Raw genomic sequence first — 16866 nt, 5'->3', positions numbered from 1 at the left:
TTAAAAAGGAGGACCTCAAAGGTAGTGATCTCAGGATTGCTACCAGTGCCATGTGCTAGTCAGCGTAGAAATTAAAAGAATAGGCAGGAAGAACAGGTGGCTTGAGGGATGGTGTAGGAGGGAAGGCTTCAGATCTGTGGGACATTGGGACCGGTTCTGGGGAAGGTGGGACTATTACAAATTAGACGGTCTACATCTGAACCCTCTGGAACTAAGGTCCTTGGGGGAGTTTTTGCTACTGCTGTTGGGGAGGTTTTAAACTAATGTGGCAGGGGACTGGGAACCCTAAGAGACAACAAGTAGGCAGCAAAGTGGAGACTGGAGACTGTAAGAATCATGAAGATAGCATTAATAAAAGGGAAGAGTAGGCAGAGGGCAGGTAAATGCAAAGAGAACTAGTGGTCTGAAGTGCATATACTTCAATGCAAGGTGTATAGTGGGTAAGGCAGATGAACTTGGGGCTTGGGTTGGTGCCTGGGAGTATGACATTATTGCCATTACAGAGACTTGGTTGAAGTAAGGGCATGATTGGCAACTAAATGTTTTAGGATATAGATGCTTCAGACAGGACAGGGAGGGAAGTAAAAGGGGGTGGGAGGAGTTGCATTGCTGGTCAGGGATGATATCATGGTTGTGCTAAAGGAGGACACGATGGAGCGCTTGAGTAGTGAGACATTATGAGTGGAGCTAAGAAATAAGAAGCGTGCAGTTACATTGGTGGGGCTATTACAGGTCTACCAACAGTGAGTGTGAGGTAGAAGAACAAATAGATAAACAGATTATGGAAAGATTAAGGCAACAGGGTAATGGTGATGGGAGATTTTAATTTTCCCAATATTGACTGGGATACACTTAGTGTCAGAGGTCTGGATGGGGCAGAATTTGTAAGAAGCATCCAGGAGAGTTTTCTAGAGCAGTATGTCAAAGGTCCGACGAGGGAAGGGGCCTGGTGTTGGGGAATGAGTCAGGCCGGATGGTAGAAGTTGTCGTGGAGGATTTCTGTAAGTTTTAGAACACTTGTAGACAAAGTTGAAAGTGGTCCTAAGGGAAGAGTACTAAACTGGGCCAAGGCCAATTATATCAAAATTAGGCAGGAGCTGGGATATGTGGATGAGACACATTAAAAGTGGACTTCCCTTCAAACAGCTATGTAGGAGGCTTTCAAAGATAGGTTAAAGATAGTGCAGGATTGGCATGTCCCATTGAAAACAAAGGATAGGAAAGACAAGATTCATGAACAGGAATGACAGGAGAAATCGTACTAGCCAAGAGGAAAAGGGAAACGTACATAAGGTCCAGGCAGCTAAGAACAGAACGGGCCCTGGAGGAATATCGGGAGAGTTGGACCAGTCTTAAATGAGGAATCAAGCAGGCTAAAAGGGGTCATGACAGAGCTTTAATGAGCAGAATTAAGGAGAATCCCAAAGCCTTTTATTCTTCTAGAAGCAGCAAGCAGGTCACTATAGAAAGGATTGGTCCACAAAAGGATAATGAAGGAAAGCTGTGTGTCGAACCAGAGAGAGTGGGTGAGATTCTGAATGATTACTCTGCATCAGTGTTCACTGAGGAGAGGGACATGATGAATGTTGAGATTTGAGATAGAAGTTTGAATAATCTGGATCACGTTGACATAAGTAGGGAAGATGTGTTGGGTGGGCTAGAGGTAATTAAGGTAGACAAATCCACAGGACCGGATGGGATGTATGCCAGGTTGCTGAGGGAGGAGAGAGAGGAAATAGCCGGGGCCCTGACAGATATCTTTGTAACATCGTTAAACACAGGTGAGGTGCCGGAGGACTGGAGGGTTGCTCATGTTGTCCCCTGAATGAGAAGGGTACTAGGGATATTTCGCATAACTATAGACGAGTGAGCCCGACATCAGTAATGGGGCAAGTTGCTGGAGAAGGTACTGAGGAATAAAATCTATTTGTTTGGAAAAGAATGGGCTTATCAGTGATAGGCAACATGGTTTTGTGCGGGGAAGATCGTGCCTTACCAACATAATAGTGTTCTTTGAGGAAGTGAACAAGTTGATAGATCAAGGAACGGCTGTAGGTGTCATATACATGGACTTTAGTAAGGGGTTTGATAAGGTTCCCCATGATGAACTAATGGAGAAAGTGAAGTCACATTGTGTGCAGGGTATTCTAGCTGGGTGGAGACAGGGAGTAGTAGATGAAGGGAGTTTCTCAAAATAGAGAAGGGTTGACCAGTGGTGTTCCACAGGGATCAGTGCTGGGGCCACTGTTGTTTGTGATATACATAAATGATCTGGAAAAGGGCATTGTTGGTCTGATCAGTAAGTTTGCAGATGGCACGAAGATTGGTAAAGTAGCAGAAAGCATAGGGGCCTGTCAAAGAATATAGAAGAATATAGATAGACTGGAGAGTTGGAGGAGAAGTGGTAGATGGAGTTCAATCCAGGCAAATGTGAAGTGATACATTTTGGTAAGTCTAATTCTAGAGTGAATATACAGTCAATGGAAGACCCTTGGGAAATGTTGATGAGCAAAGAGATCTGGGAGTACAGGTCCATTGTACCCTGAAGGTGGCTGCACAAGTGGATAGAGTGGTCAAGAAGGCATATGGTATGCTTGCCTTCATTGGATGGGGTGTTGAGTATAAGAGCTGGCAGGTCATATTAAAATTGTACAAGACATTGGTTTGGCCGCATTTAGAATACTGTGTACAGTTCTGGTCACCACATTACCAAAAGGATGTGGACGCTATGGAGAGGGGGCAGAGAAGGTTTACGAGGATGTTGCCTGGTATGGGAGGTGCTAGCTATGAAGACAGGTTGAGTAGGTTAGGTTTATTTTCACTAGAAAAAAGGAGATTGAGGGGGGACCTGATTGAGGTCTACAAAATCATGAAGGATGTAGACAGGATGGATAGAGATAAGCTTTTTACCACGGTGAAGGATTCAATAATGAGTGGTCATGCTTTCAGGGTGAGAGGTGAAAAGTTTAAGGGGGATACACACAGCAAGTACTTTACACAGAGGGTGGTAGGTATCTGGAATGCGCTGCCAGCAGAGGCAGTAGTGGCAGCCGTGGTAGATTCATTTAAGATCATCGGACAGATGTATGAGTAGGTGGGGAGCAGAGGGATACTTAGGAATTGGGCGACAGGTTTAGACAGTGGATTTGGATCGGCTCAGGCTTGGAGGCCAGAGGGCCTCTTCCTGGGCTGCAAATGTTCTTTGTTCTTTAATATCTATTATTAGGAAGAAATTATTAAGGATGTAATAACAGAGTATTTAGAAACATGAAATACGAGGAATCTTGGTGATTCAAACGAGATGGGCAGGCACTATTTTGTTCGGATAATTGATTATTCGTTTAATTGATTTCCTCTGTGTTCGGATAATTGATTATTCGTTTAATTGATTTCCTCTGGGGCTTGGAGTTTTCTGTGAGGTCTGCTTCCCGTTCAGGAGACTAGCAGCACACCGTGCGCGAGCCCCTGCCCCACCCAACTCCATGCCTGCCCTCAAAACCCATCTACCCCCAGCCCGTGCCCTACCGACTGCACTCCCCACCCCACTCCGGAAGGGTTTGGAGGGATATGGGCCAGGTGCTGGCAGGTGAGACTAGATTAGTTTGGGATAGCTGGTCAGCATGGATGGGTTGGACTGAGAGGTCTGTTTCCATGCTGTACATCTCTATGACTTGATGACTCAACCTTCCAGTTCCTTCCGTCTCAATACACTGCTCTGCTCTCATTTTAGCATTTGACCTAAGCCTCCTGCAGTGCTCTAGTGAAGCTAAACAAATGCTGGAGAACAACATCTCATTTTCCGCTTAATCCCTTTATAGCCTTCATGACTCAATGTTAAATTCAACATCCTCAGACTGTGAACACTATCCTCCAATTTGATCCATCTACAAACCCCACCCCAATTTTATCCATCTACAAACAATCTTCTGTTTGTTTGGATTTGCTCACTGCAACGCTAACCCATTCGCCGATATTAATACCTAGCATTAATACTGATTCTTCATCTATATTCTCTTCTACCATCATTACTACTCCTTTTGCCATTTTCTCTGGGTACTCTTACCATCTGTTCCACTTTCCTCTCCACCCCCTCCCTGTCTGCACCATAAAGAAACACAATTTTCCAGCTCCCTTCAATTCCAGAGGAGTTGATCTCAAAATGTTAACACTGTATCTCTCTCCACAGATGCTTCCTGACTAACACAGTCAGAGTGATGGGAAAGAGCCCATGGGATCTGAGGAAATTTGGTTTTGGAATTGGTAGAGTGGCAGGAAGCAGAGGGTGATGGTCTAATGGTGTTTTCGTGACTGGAAGTATGTGTTCATTGGGCTCTGCAGCAATCAATGTTGGTGTCCTTGCTCCATGTGATTATATATCACTTAGACTTCAACAGAGAAGTGTTGATCAGCAAGTTCGCAGATGATGTGAAAATCAGTGTGATAAATGATGAGAATAGTTTTAAACTACAGGAGGATGTAGATGGGCTGGTAAGTGATGCACTTGGGAAAGACAAACAAAGCAAGAGAAAACATAATGAACAGTAGGATACTGCGAAGCATTGAGGATCAGAGGGACCTTGCTGTGCATGTACACCAGGCCCCCGCGATAGCTGAGCAGACAAATAAAGTGGTTAAGGCAGCATATGGGATTCTTGCTGAGGCCTAGATTTTACGAGCAAGGACAGTATGTTGGATTGGTATAAAACCATGTTTAGGCCACATCTAGAGAAATGTCTGCAGTTCTAGAATCCACACGATAGAAGGGACGTGATAGCACTGGAGCAAGTGCAAGTACAGAGGAAGTTTAACAGGATGTGCATGGGTTAGAGGGTTTGAGTAACGAAGAGAGATTGGAGACTGGGATTGTTTACCTGGGAGCAGAGGCCGCAGAGGAGGGACATCTAAAAGATGTCTAAAATTATGAGGGACAGAGTTAGGATAGACAGAAAGGAATTTTTCCCCTTGGTGGAGGGATCAATAACTTGGGGCACAGACTTAAGTTAAGGGGCAGGAGGTTGAGGAGGTGGGAGATGGTGTTATTTTCAACCCAAACTGAAGTAGGAATCTGAAACCCGTGTGGTGCATGCAGAAACCCTCATAAGTAGGATTAAGCCGTATGAGTCAGTGCTGGAAAGGGGATTAGAATGGTTGGATGCTTGCTTTTTAACCAGTGCAGACTTGATGGGTCAAAGGTGCTTTTTCTGCACTGTACACCTCCTAAGACCTGCTATGCTTCTCCAGCACGAACATTTTATATCTATTATTCACACCCTTTTCTACTTTATTTTGCTCTGTATTTCTATCATCTGGAGAGTTCTGGCTTTAATGATCCACCTCTCCTCTTGTCTTCATTAAACTGTACTTTGGTTTTGGAGCCAAATTATCACCTCTTTAAAGGCAACCCAATATCCTATTATGCTTTTGCCTAACATTCTTTGATTCCAATTTATCTAGGCTAGTCCTTTTTTTAAAAAAAAACATACTGAAATTCACCATCCCCCTGTAGTTTTAACTCTGGACTTCTCATCCTTTTCAATAGCTGACTTGAACCTTATAATACTATGACCACTGGTTCCTAAGTGTTTCCCACTATGGCTTGCTCCCCAGAACCAAATCCAGCAAGGCCTACATCCCCCTTGGAGAGGAGATAACCATATGGTGCTTCTATCAGGCAGCCTGGAAGATGTTTCAAAATACAAAGTCTTTTCAGATTGCACAAACCACTTGATAATGTGCAATGGATGTGAACAGCAGATTCCAAACAAAACAAGTAACTCCTTCAAAGTCAGCTGAATAAATATCTGGCTAATTACGGGATTGATTTATAAGAACATGGATAGATACCACTGAGTATGTGCTGCTCATATCAAGGAAATGTTATATGGCTAACAACTAGATATCTATTCACCTCCACTAATAGTCTAAGATAAAATGGTGTGGCTTTGTATTGGGAAGAGGCAGCCGGAGCCTTTGATGTACAGCACCTGCACAGTGTAGAAGGACATGGGCACTTTGCTCATTCGATATAACCACATAGTGAAGCAATCTCTCCAACTGAACCTGCTTCAACTTAAACATTTCTGGTTTATATTTGTTAGGATGAAGAATTCCTGCAATGTGGCAGTCCTTCAGGTATTAGTGAAGAGGAGAAGTCAATGTCTAGGGAGAAAAGGGAGTAGATGGATCTCTCAAGAACAAAGTAGACAATACCTGTGACAAGAACAACAGCATACAGACACTTTTGGAGTAAGGGCATATCAAGAGTAATTAATAATTTCATAATCATGAGAATTAAAGAAATGATTTTACATTCACAATCATGTTCCCACTTTTTCTTTGAAGATTTTAGGGAGATTATCGTTATTCATACAAGGAGTTGAACAAATAGAATGCCAATATAACACCTCTTCAAATAAGGAGAAAGGGATGGAACAAGGAAGTATTAAACTTGTTACAGTCAAACATTACAGGATGTAATATAATACAGGACAATCTTAATAATCAATCAAAAGTACAAGTAATTAAAAACTTCAATGGATTTGTTAAAATTCAAGCTCCCCATCTGATAAATTTAATATTTAATGATCTTTAATGAAGTAACAATGAAGGAAAGAAAATATATTCAAAGTTTGTGGATTTCAAACTTCATGGTCCTCAAACCCAAATTCAGCTTCTTTCCCACATTTGCCAAATCACAAAAAGTCTCTATCTTTCTCCTGTTCATTTTCAGACTTAGCTCCCCCTCTCCAACCACCCCGGACTCAGTCCCCGAGTTGACGTCTGTTCTTTAAAGATGATAACTTACCCACTCTGGTGAATTGGTGACAAATGGCTATTAGCTCACAACCACCTAGTGCATAGTATCCCAAACTGCCATACCCCTTGTTATCAAGCTCTATTGGATCCTCATTCACTGAGAACTGAGAAAGATTTTCACATTGGTTTTCAAATCTCACTGCCTCTTTTATCTTGCCCAATTTACCCAAGCTGTGTACATCCTCAAATAGCAGAACTAGGTAATTCAGTCCCTTCAGCTTGCTCCAGCATTTGTTGCTGATCTGATTGTAACCTCAAATCTGCATTCCCACCTACCCAGTTAGTATTTCACCTCCTTGGCTGACAAGAATCTCCCTACCTCTGTTGTTAAAACATTCAAGCATTCTGCTTCCGTCATCTTTTCAGGATGAGAGTTCCAAAGACACTCAGAAAAGAATTTAGCTCAGCTCTGTTTTAAATGGGTGGCCATTGATTTTTAATGGCTTGTAGCTGTAAATTCTCCCATAACAGGAAAGATCCTTTCCTCATCCACCTGTCACAACTTCCTCAGGATCCTACCCATTTCAATTACTCTTCCAAATTCCAGCAGATACAAGCCTCAAGCTGTCCAACCTTTCCTCATTAATTAACCCACTCATTCCCACCATTAGTTTGAAAAACTTTGCTGAACTGCTTCCAACGCAGTTAAATCCTTCATGAAGTAAGGTAACCAATACTGTACACAATATTCAGATGTGATCTCATCAGTGCCCTGCACTGTATACAAAACTGATGCTACACTAAAACTCTGACCATTATCGTCTTGTCTTCACATTCCTTTCTGCTCAACATCCAGTGGGATTTTTCCACTGTACCTTCTATATGCAAGGGAAAATGTTGTTACGATTGCAAATGCAAAAATATTAGCAGCAGACAGGAAGTAGCAGTTAATGTGTTGATCTGCTACATATGCACCTTTATAAACCAATTAACTGACAGGATTAAAGTGTGAAGTCATATCACAAAAATAATCACCTACATAAACAAGTGTTAATAACAATTTTCAAGAAAAGGGAACAGGAAGTGAAGAAAGAGAGAGAGAGAGAGAGAGAGAGAGAGAGAGAGACAAAATCCAATATAACATCTAAATCCTAATCAAGGCTGTGTGTGAATGGAACAGACAAACTGCATTAGGAATACATGACACAATTGCACAAATAAAACCTTTTACTTCTTACATATTTTTATCTTAAAGAGTCTAGAAAACTAATTACTATATTTCAATAAGCAAATGAATTAGCAAATTGCTCTTGTCCAGTTCATTTTAGTTTCTAAATATAAGCTAATGACTGTGTATGTATATTGCTTTATTGTAGAGAAAATGATGGTGTAAGATTGAAACATCCAATGTGTGCACAGAGGAATCTATTTGTATTGTTCATACCTGAACCATTATATTTTGCTTGAAATTAAACTGATTTAAGCAAATATGTCAGAAAATTCAAGTCTCATCGCCTACTGAAGGATTACAGATTTTTCCGTCCTGCTGTAAAACAGACAATGTCTTGGCAGTCATCTACAGATCTGCAGCAACTTGTTCAGAAAGCATTCATCACTGTCAGACAGCGACCACCTGCTCTGGTTTGATTGCAATAGAATGAACGTGGCCAGCACAGTAAAAGGACTGACCCAGAAAACTGCCTCGGGATTGCAATTAATTTCTGTTCAACAGCTGAAGCACCAGCTCCTCATCTTCAGCCAGAGAGAGACCAGTGTCCAGTGGGCTGTACTCATCAGAGTCACTTTCAGACTTCATTCTCCTCTTTCCCTTTTGAGTTGCCATCATCATCTCACATTTGTCATTGCTACTATGGCTATCATTTCTCTTCCTTTTGAATTTCCCTTCAGCTGGTTTGCTGCATTGAAAAAAAAATGAAAAATATCAATAACAGGCTTTAAAGCATAGCAATACATTATCTATATTACAATGTGAATCAATTATTTAATTTGAAGGGTGAATTTCAGCATACTAAAAGGAAGGTAATCCATGAGTGGTACAAAGAAAATAATCAATATCAGGACTCAATCACTGCCTCTTCTGCGAAGCTTAATTAAGCTGCAAAGACATTCCTACCTTTATTACAGGGTGACTGATTATTAAATATTTCTTTCAATTCATACAGTACCACATAAATTATCATGCTAATGCATTTACAAAAACAGATTTATTATACTTTCAAAAACAAATGCACATGCAATCAGGACTCATTGGCAGTTAATAAAGTAACTTACCACAAAATAGATATTCTGGCTGAATTAAATCAGCCCATAACATCTACAGCACAGGGGATTGGTTAGCTTAGTTTACTAGGTGACGAGAATGATACCAAAATCATAAGGTTCAATCCCTGCACTAGCTGTGACTGTTCATGGAGATTCACCCTACTACACACTTGACATGTAGTGGTGTCTCTTGAATGATGTACAGTATAACCAATTGTTTCTAATGGAAAGAGATGGCTTCATTTCTTTGTGGATTGTGGTTAATCGTCTACCTACAGCATAGAAAGATGACACAACACAGTAGGTCTGTGCCAGAAGTAGTGGTTGACATGAATCTCCTTCCATTCATCTTCAGCTAACTTGATCAGCACAAACTTCTATTCCTTTCCCTTCACCTAATTATCTGGGTTGCCCTTAAATGCATTATGCTATAGCATCAATCTTCAGATTTCAAAATTCTAAACTTGAAAGATCTTATGTACCTCAAATATAACAAAAGTAAGAAAAGTCAATAAAGAATTAGCACACAGCAAGATAAGGTTGAGGACAAAGACAACCTCAAAAAATCTGATTTCTGCTATACTCTCACTGTTCCAGTAATTCTGTAATAACATTGTCTCAGCTCCTCATCCTGCAGATTCAAACAGTCCATTGCTTTCCTGATCCCACTCTCCAAAACCTGCAACCAATCTCAGCTCATCCACTCTTGCTGTCCCTATTCTGTTTCATGCTGAGTCCTGTTGACCTGAATTCACTCACCTACACTGGCACCCAATATGGAACTGCGTCTATCTTAAAACTCTCCCCATATCTGCAACTTACTCCAGTCTTATGACACTTCAAAGTATCTGCTTTCCTCCAATTTTGTCCTATGTACAATGATTTACATCACTCCACCATTTGTGATGTCTGGCCTTAAGCTCTGAAAATGTTTTCCTGAAATGTCACTTAAACATACCTCTTTAACCAAGCTTTTGGTCCCTATCTTAATATCTCTGGTGGTTTTATGTCAAATTTAGTTTGGCAATACCTTTTTGATGCAGCCGGGGAGGTTTTACCACAGTAAAGGCACAAGCTGCTGTTGATATATTAAAAACAATGCCCTGAAACTTTTGGATTTGAGGGGAAACTGGAGAATGTGTTGGCTGTTGAGGCTGGAAATTCCATTTGTTCATTTCTGTGACCAAGAACACCAGGATGGACAACTCTTTGCTTCATTCCAGACTCAGAAGCTGATGACTCCAGATACCTATGCCAGTTGTTGTGTTGCAAGTATAAAACACAGTTTCAGTACATTGAGATGTACAAAAATGGAAAGGCAGAAGTGATCAGTTGCTGTTGGACAAGTGGCTAAAAGAGAATTCAAGATCTTAGATGAATTTTTCGCTACAGCCTACTCAAAGATACAACATTGGAATCCGCATTTAAAATTGCCATGTTTAATGTTGTTTTGCTTTAGTATTAAGAAGTTAATGTAATTTTCCTGAGCGCTGTACAACTCAATTTAATGTAGTTTCATGGGCGACCGGATTGGCGCCTCACCTGTTCCTTGACTGGTGGCTTACCAACCTCCAATGTGAGGCTTCCTTCAGCCTTCAGGTTGTGATTTCTTCCCTACTCATGACCTCCCAGTGGTGGATTCTCCCCCACTGTCCAACTCTCAGGACTTACTACGGTCAAAATGATCAAATTCATAGAAACTACTGGAGTCTGGAAGGAACGGGCGAAAGTGAGGACTGCAGATGCTGGAGATCATAATCAAGATTAGAGTGGTGGTGGAGAAGCACAGCAGGTCAGGCAGCATCCAAGGAGCAGGAAAATCAACGTTTCAGGCAGAAGCCCTTCATCAGGAATGTGGATCCCATCATCACCCCATCCTGATGACGGATTCCTGCCAGAAATGTCAATTTTAGCTCTGGAAGGAACAGGCCGGGTCTTAACACAGGGACAAGAAGGTGGCTTTAAATACAAGAACTCCTCTCCTTCCCAGAAAAACAGTGCTCAAGCTGCACTAGAATTGACACCGAGGAAATTAAAACTCAAAGGAGTCTTCAAAATGATTCATATCAAATAATGAACAAATTAGGTTTAAAAATAAATAATTAAATTAGCAGATCCATGAGTAAACATCGACTGACTTTACAGTTATTTATTTGGCTTCTTAACATTTGCAATATTAAACTATTTATGGACTCATTTAAGCAATGCAATAGAAATGAGTTATTTCTCTATCACAGGGTTTTCCTGTCTACTGCCTTAGTTTGACCTTTTAATTCTAATACTGATACTGTTAGAGAACGCTTTCGGATTAGTTGAGTATACCTTATATATTTTCTGTACTTTAAAGTTGATGAAATATTTAGGGATTCGGATTTTGAAATAGAGGCAGATAGATGTGAGTTAGCTTTGTGAAGGTAACTTTTTAAGAAAAGTAAACAAAAAAGTCATTTGGAAGTGACCCAAAGGCATCAATTCCAAGAAAGCATGTGAATTCAGTAAAGAGACTGAGAAAACCTTTGTAATCTTAATTGATGGAATGTTTATGCAGTTGAGTTCAGAACAAATCAGAATGTCAGAACGCTGTGAGGTTAGTGTTGACCTGAGAACAAAAAGTTCAAGTCTCAGTTCAGAAGAATCAGGAGTTCAGTTCAGAAGTTAGAACAGTTTTAGAATAGAGTTCTAGTTCAGAGGATTTCACTATGCTAGCCATTGCTGCAGCTCAGGCAGTTTCCAAGCTACCACAGTATAGATAGAAATCTTCAAGTTATTAGAACTGGAAAAGTTTAGGCCATCAGATTTGTGAAACATTCATGCCAGCAAACATAGCAAGTGTTGGAAAGGGACCATAAAACTATCTTTACCATCCAAGGAGAAGAAAATGGGGAGAGTTGGTTAAGTAAAAACTTAAGAGTTGAGACAGGAGTGAATTTTTTCTGGAACTGAGATTCTATAAATGTTGAGGAACAGCTGAGAACTTATTTTGCTGTTTGCGTTAAAATGTAACTGTCACTTTTTAAATAGAGTTTATTTCTGTGTAATATGTAAAAAATGAACTTTTTAAACAATACCAATATGAACATAATTTATTCAGTAACACCATTTGACCTATTTTCCAAGATGCAAGAAATTATTCATTTTCTACAATCACAAGTTAATTAGTTAAAAATCTTCACACTTCATTCAAGTGCTCACTCGCTACTTTTCTTTAAACAGGTTAAAAGAATTTGATAAAATTACACAAATCAAAAATAAAATATTCTCACCCCATGTGTATGTACATTAGCAAATGAGGTGGACTATATTAATGCCCCCATTTCTACAGGGTCCAATTTGAAGGGCCAAATTCTTCACTGAGAAAATTCAGGTAACATATCTCACATCAACATATTGGTTATGCCTCCTCAGGGGCTACCCAACAGATCTTTGAACCTCCAACCACTTTTTCACCCATGCCAAGTTATCAAATGACACTTTACCAAAGTCACAAAAGGCATCTCTTGTGACTGTGGCAAATTAAACTATTGCTCTTCTGCCTTCTCAACTTGTCTGCAGCCTTTGGCATGTACTATCACCATGTAATATCTCTCCACTGACTCCCAACTAAGTGGCAATGTATTCACCTGGTTCATTCTTATGCATCCAATCGCAACCAGCTAAGTACCTGCAACTGGCTTTGTTTCCCATTCCCACATTGTTACCTCGGGTGTCCAACACAAAGGCCTGACCTCGGCCTCATTTTTATCAACTCCTTGCTGCCTCTCAGTGATATCATCCAGGAAACCTTTTACCTTGTTGACATGCAACTTAATCAATAATCCATAAAGACCCATCACAGCATACAAAAGAAAAGGTAAGCTTTGTGGAAAAAGGTGCTCACTTAAAAGAAGAAATGCTCTTTTTGACTATATGATAATTGAAGGCCACTGCTGGTTATTCAATACGCTTCCTTTCTAGTTGGTACAGGGGCTATGACTGATCTTTTATGTTGTCCTGATCCAGCTTCATTAGGTTCACTCTTGAATCTAATTTCTTCCTTTAGAACTGCAACACCTTGTTTACCTTTGCTCTACCCCTTGGCATGTAACTTTAGTTTTACAGTTTCTAATTCAGCTACGGAAGTAAAGAAAAGTAATTACCCTGAATAAAGAATACTACAGTATTGCTTAGTAAGGTTATCAAGGTAATTTAACTGCAAATAAAATCACAAAGCACTCATGGATAAAATTACAGAATCCACAGATGTATCACAGAAATAATGAAACAATATCTTCACAAATAGAGAGACTACAAAGAAAGGTTGCTGACAGCTAGCAAAGGTCTATTGCATAGTTTCTGCTTGCATTCAAGTTTATATGATTGATAGAACAATTCAGTACCCTCCGCAGATAATAGCTTATGAGCAAGTTGGAAACTGAAATTTGTGTTGAAGAATTGAAAACAGATGTGGGTGGAAAGAGTAGAATGGAGTGAGTTGAGATAAAGGGAACATTTTTCAAAAATGGCAGAATGTGACAAGCGGTGTTCCATATATTATTAAATAAAATAGTGACTAGTGTATCCACATATGCAGAAGGCACTAAATTGAATGAAAATCCTACAATTGGAAGCAGGCAGATTAAGGATTCGGATAAAACAGTGTTAGATGGTATTCAAAATTAGGTGGTGTGAAATTATTCACTTTAGATCTGAGAATGACTAATTTCTAAATAGAAGATTTCTGAGATATGAAAAAGCTGTAGAAAGAAGTATCCGTGTATGCTGATTGTTAAAGTTAATGCTTGGAGAAAAACAACTCTAAAAGACTAATAGGGCATTCCACTTTATCTCAAAAGGAATGGAACATAAAAGTGATGAATTTGTGCAAAACTTGATCAAACCCCACTTGAAGCACTACGTTCAGTTTCAGGGATACAACCTGAGGAAAGCTACATACTAAAGAGGGCTTAAAGCAGTGGTTTACAAACTTTTTTGGTTGAGGAACACTAATATATTGCGAAATTCTGGACAAATCCAATCCTCTCCTTCCAACTATTTATTTATACGGCATAAAATAAAAACGATAATGAATCTCAACACTACTGTTTGACTGAAAATGCATACCTCTGTAATCATTGTTTTTTGTTGTATGTAAGAATAATATATAATGAAAAAAATTGATAAAGTTTTCAGATAACTTTAAAATTACACGGAATCTCTAGAGATGTCTGTGGAACCCTGGTTGAAAATGATTGCTTTAATGGGTTGAATTTAGAGAACAGGTTACATAAAATTAGTTTGCATTCATGATAGTTTAGGTTAAGCATTGATACTGAATCACAGAATCTCTACAATGTGGAAGCAGGCCATTCAGCCCATTGAGTCCACAGTGAACTTCCAAACAGCATCCCAACCTGACCCAACCATCGCTGTAACTCTATTTCTGATGGCTAATCCCCATGGCCTGCACATCCCTGGACACTATGAGCAATTTAGTACTGCCAATCCACCTAACCTGCACATCTTCAGACTGTGGGAGGAAACCAGAGCACCCGGAGAAAACCCACACAGACACAGGGATAATGTGCCAACTCCAAACAGACAGTTGCCCTAGGCTGAAATCAAACCCAGGCACTATGAAACAGCAGTGCTAACCACTAGGCAGAAGTGGGTACTGCAGATGCTGGAGATTAGAGTGGTGCTGGAAAATCACAGCAGGTCAGGCAGCATCCGAGGTGCAGGAAAATCGACATTTCAGGCAAAAGCCCTTCATCGGGATACCTCACTTGAAGCAGTGCTAACCACTGAGCTACCTTGCCGCCCTAGTCAAGGTCTTTAAAATAACAGCTATTTAATAGGATAATTGTGGTGGTGTGGTGGGATCCATTAGTCTCGTGAGACCATGCATCTGCATCTGGGAAGCCTTGCTTCAATGTTTTTTGGTAGAGCAGCGTCTGTCATGGCTGTAGAGGCCCAGATGGCAGTGGCAGTCTCAGCTGCAGCGACTGCACTTGAAGGTGCTGTCCTCCGGTGTTGTCTTGGTGCTGTTTTCTTGGTGGGTGTGCTTTTCTTCAGCAGCAAGCCTCTGTTTCTCCTCTCTTTTTAGACCCCTGTGTAATTCCAGCGTTGTTGGAGCAGGGGGAAGAGGATGGGTATCCGGGCGCGGACCAGGACCTCATTGTTGGTGACTCAGTAGGTCCACTTGATGTCCAGGATGTGCCTGCCCCCAAATGCCTCTTTAAAAGCTTGTGAGTGGTACATCTATTAAAAGTCACGACTGAAACTGTTAAATTTTGTGAATAAGAGTATGAAGGAACATGGATCAAAGATGAATAAATTAAACGGAGGTATAGAGCAATCACAAAAGGAACAAGAGTAGGCCAATCAACCGGTCACGCCTGCTCAGCTATTCAGTTCAATCATGGATATCATCTATGTTCAATGCCACTTTCACACATCACCTCCATTCTCCGTAATGTAATTAGTCTCTATAAATCTATTGATTTTCATCTTGAACATGGGTGAGCTCTCAGCCCAGTGGGTAGAGAATTCCAAAGAATCAGAAAAAAAACTCTGAAAAAATTCCTTTATGGCTCAGTTTTAAACAGCTTATCCACTTACCTTAAGATATGTCCCCTGGTTATAGACCCACCCAGCCAAGGAAAACATTTACATCCACCTTGTTATACCTTTGAAGCATTCTGTACTTTTTAAAAAAAGTCACCCCATATTCTTCAAAAGATACAGAATGCAGATCCCACTTCATCAATTTCTCCTCTTCAGACAATCTCACCATCCCAGGGATTAGTCCAGTGAATGGTGTGTCCTCCCCCAGATTATTGTCGTTGGCAATCACTCGCTAATGAGTATGATTGTCCATTTAGGAAATTCCATGTCACTAGTCATGGATTTTGTGGGCTAATGAGCCCGATCCTAGATGCTTCCCCACGTAAGGAGACCAAAATTATATACACTACTCCAACTGAGGTCTGACCAAGGATCTGTACAATTGTAGCAAGACATCTATACTCCTGTATACAAATCCCCTTACTATGAAGGTTAACATACATTTGCTTTCCTTATTAATTTGTTACAGTTGCATGCCAGCCTTAGGGACTTGCGAATACCCAGGTCACTTTGGACACCAATATTTCCCAATTTCTCAGCATTTAAGAAAGATTTTGCTTTATTTTGTTTTTCTCCACTAAAGTAAATAATTTTACACATTCCCATTATATTCTACCTGCATTCACTTAGCCTGTCCAAGCTCCCTTGAAGCTGCCTTACATCCTCCTCACAATGTACACTCTCTAGTTCGATGCTGTCGGTAAATTTAGAAATATTACAAACAGGCCACATGACCAAATCATCTATAAAGATTGTGAACAGCTCCAGACTTAGCAATAATCTTTGTGGTAGCCATTAGTAAGAGTCTGTCAGAGATTGATCTGTTTTAATTTTCTCTGCTTTGTCTGTTAGTCAATTCTCAATCTTGACTAATACACTATCCACTAACGCATGTATTCTAATTTTATTTTCTAACATCCCATATGGGACCTTATCAAAGGCCTTTTGAAAATCCATACGCACGACATTAATTTATTTTCCTTTACCTATGCTACAAAATAAAAAATCCATTAAAAACTCCAATAAATTTGTCAAGAGGTCCCTTTTATAATCTTAAAATAAAAATACTGCAGACACTGGGAATTTGAATTAAAAATTGAAAATGCTAGAGAAACTCACGACTGTCAGTATCTGTTGTGAGAGAAACACAGCTAATATTTTGTGTTTGTTATGACATCTTCTGTTCAGAACTGTTTTCTTCCAGCCCTTTGACATTGTTCTCCA

The 16866-nt window shown here is 40.2% G+C and overlaps 1 protein-coding gene across 2 annotated transcripts in view; it reads right to left on the bottom strand.

Annotated features, from left to right (window-relative positions):
• Positions 1–6291: 6291 nt before the first annotated feature.
• Positions 6292–16866, bottom strand: part of ddx10 (DEAD (Asp-Glu-Ala-Asp) box polypeptide 10) — a 246547-nt gene continuing 235972 nt past the window's right edge. For both annotated transcript variants that reach the window (XM_043691861.1, XM_043691863.1), the window contains one exon: positions 6292–8672. In XM_043691861.1, the coding sequence (XP_043547796.1) occupies positions 8471–8672 (202 nt within the window). In that variant the 3' untranslated portion in view covers positions 6292–8470. The remainder of the gene's footprint in view (positions 8673–16866) is intronic.

Source organism: Chiloscyllium plagiosum, chromosome 6 (genome assembly GCF_004010195.1).
Source record: "Chiloscyllium plagiosum isolate BGI_BamShark_2017 chromosome 6, ASM401019v2, whole genome shotgun sequence".
Lineage (NCBI taxonomy): Eukaryota > Metazoa > Chordata > Chondrichthyes > Orectolobiformes > Hemiscylliidae > Chiloscyllium > Chiloscyllium plagiosum.
Note: the sequence above shows the minus strand (reverse complement) of the source record. Positions and strands in the feature narration are given on the sequence as shown.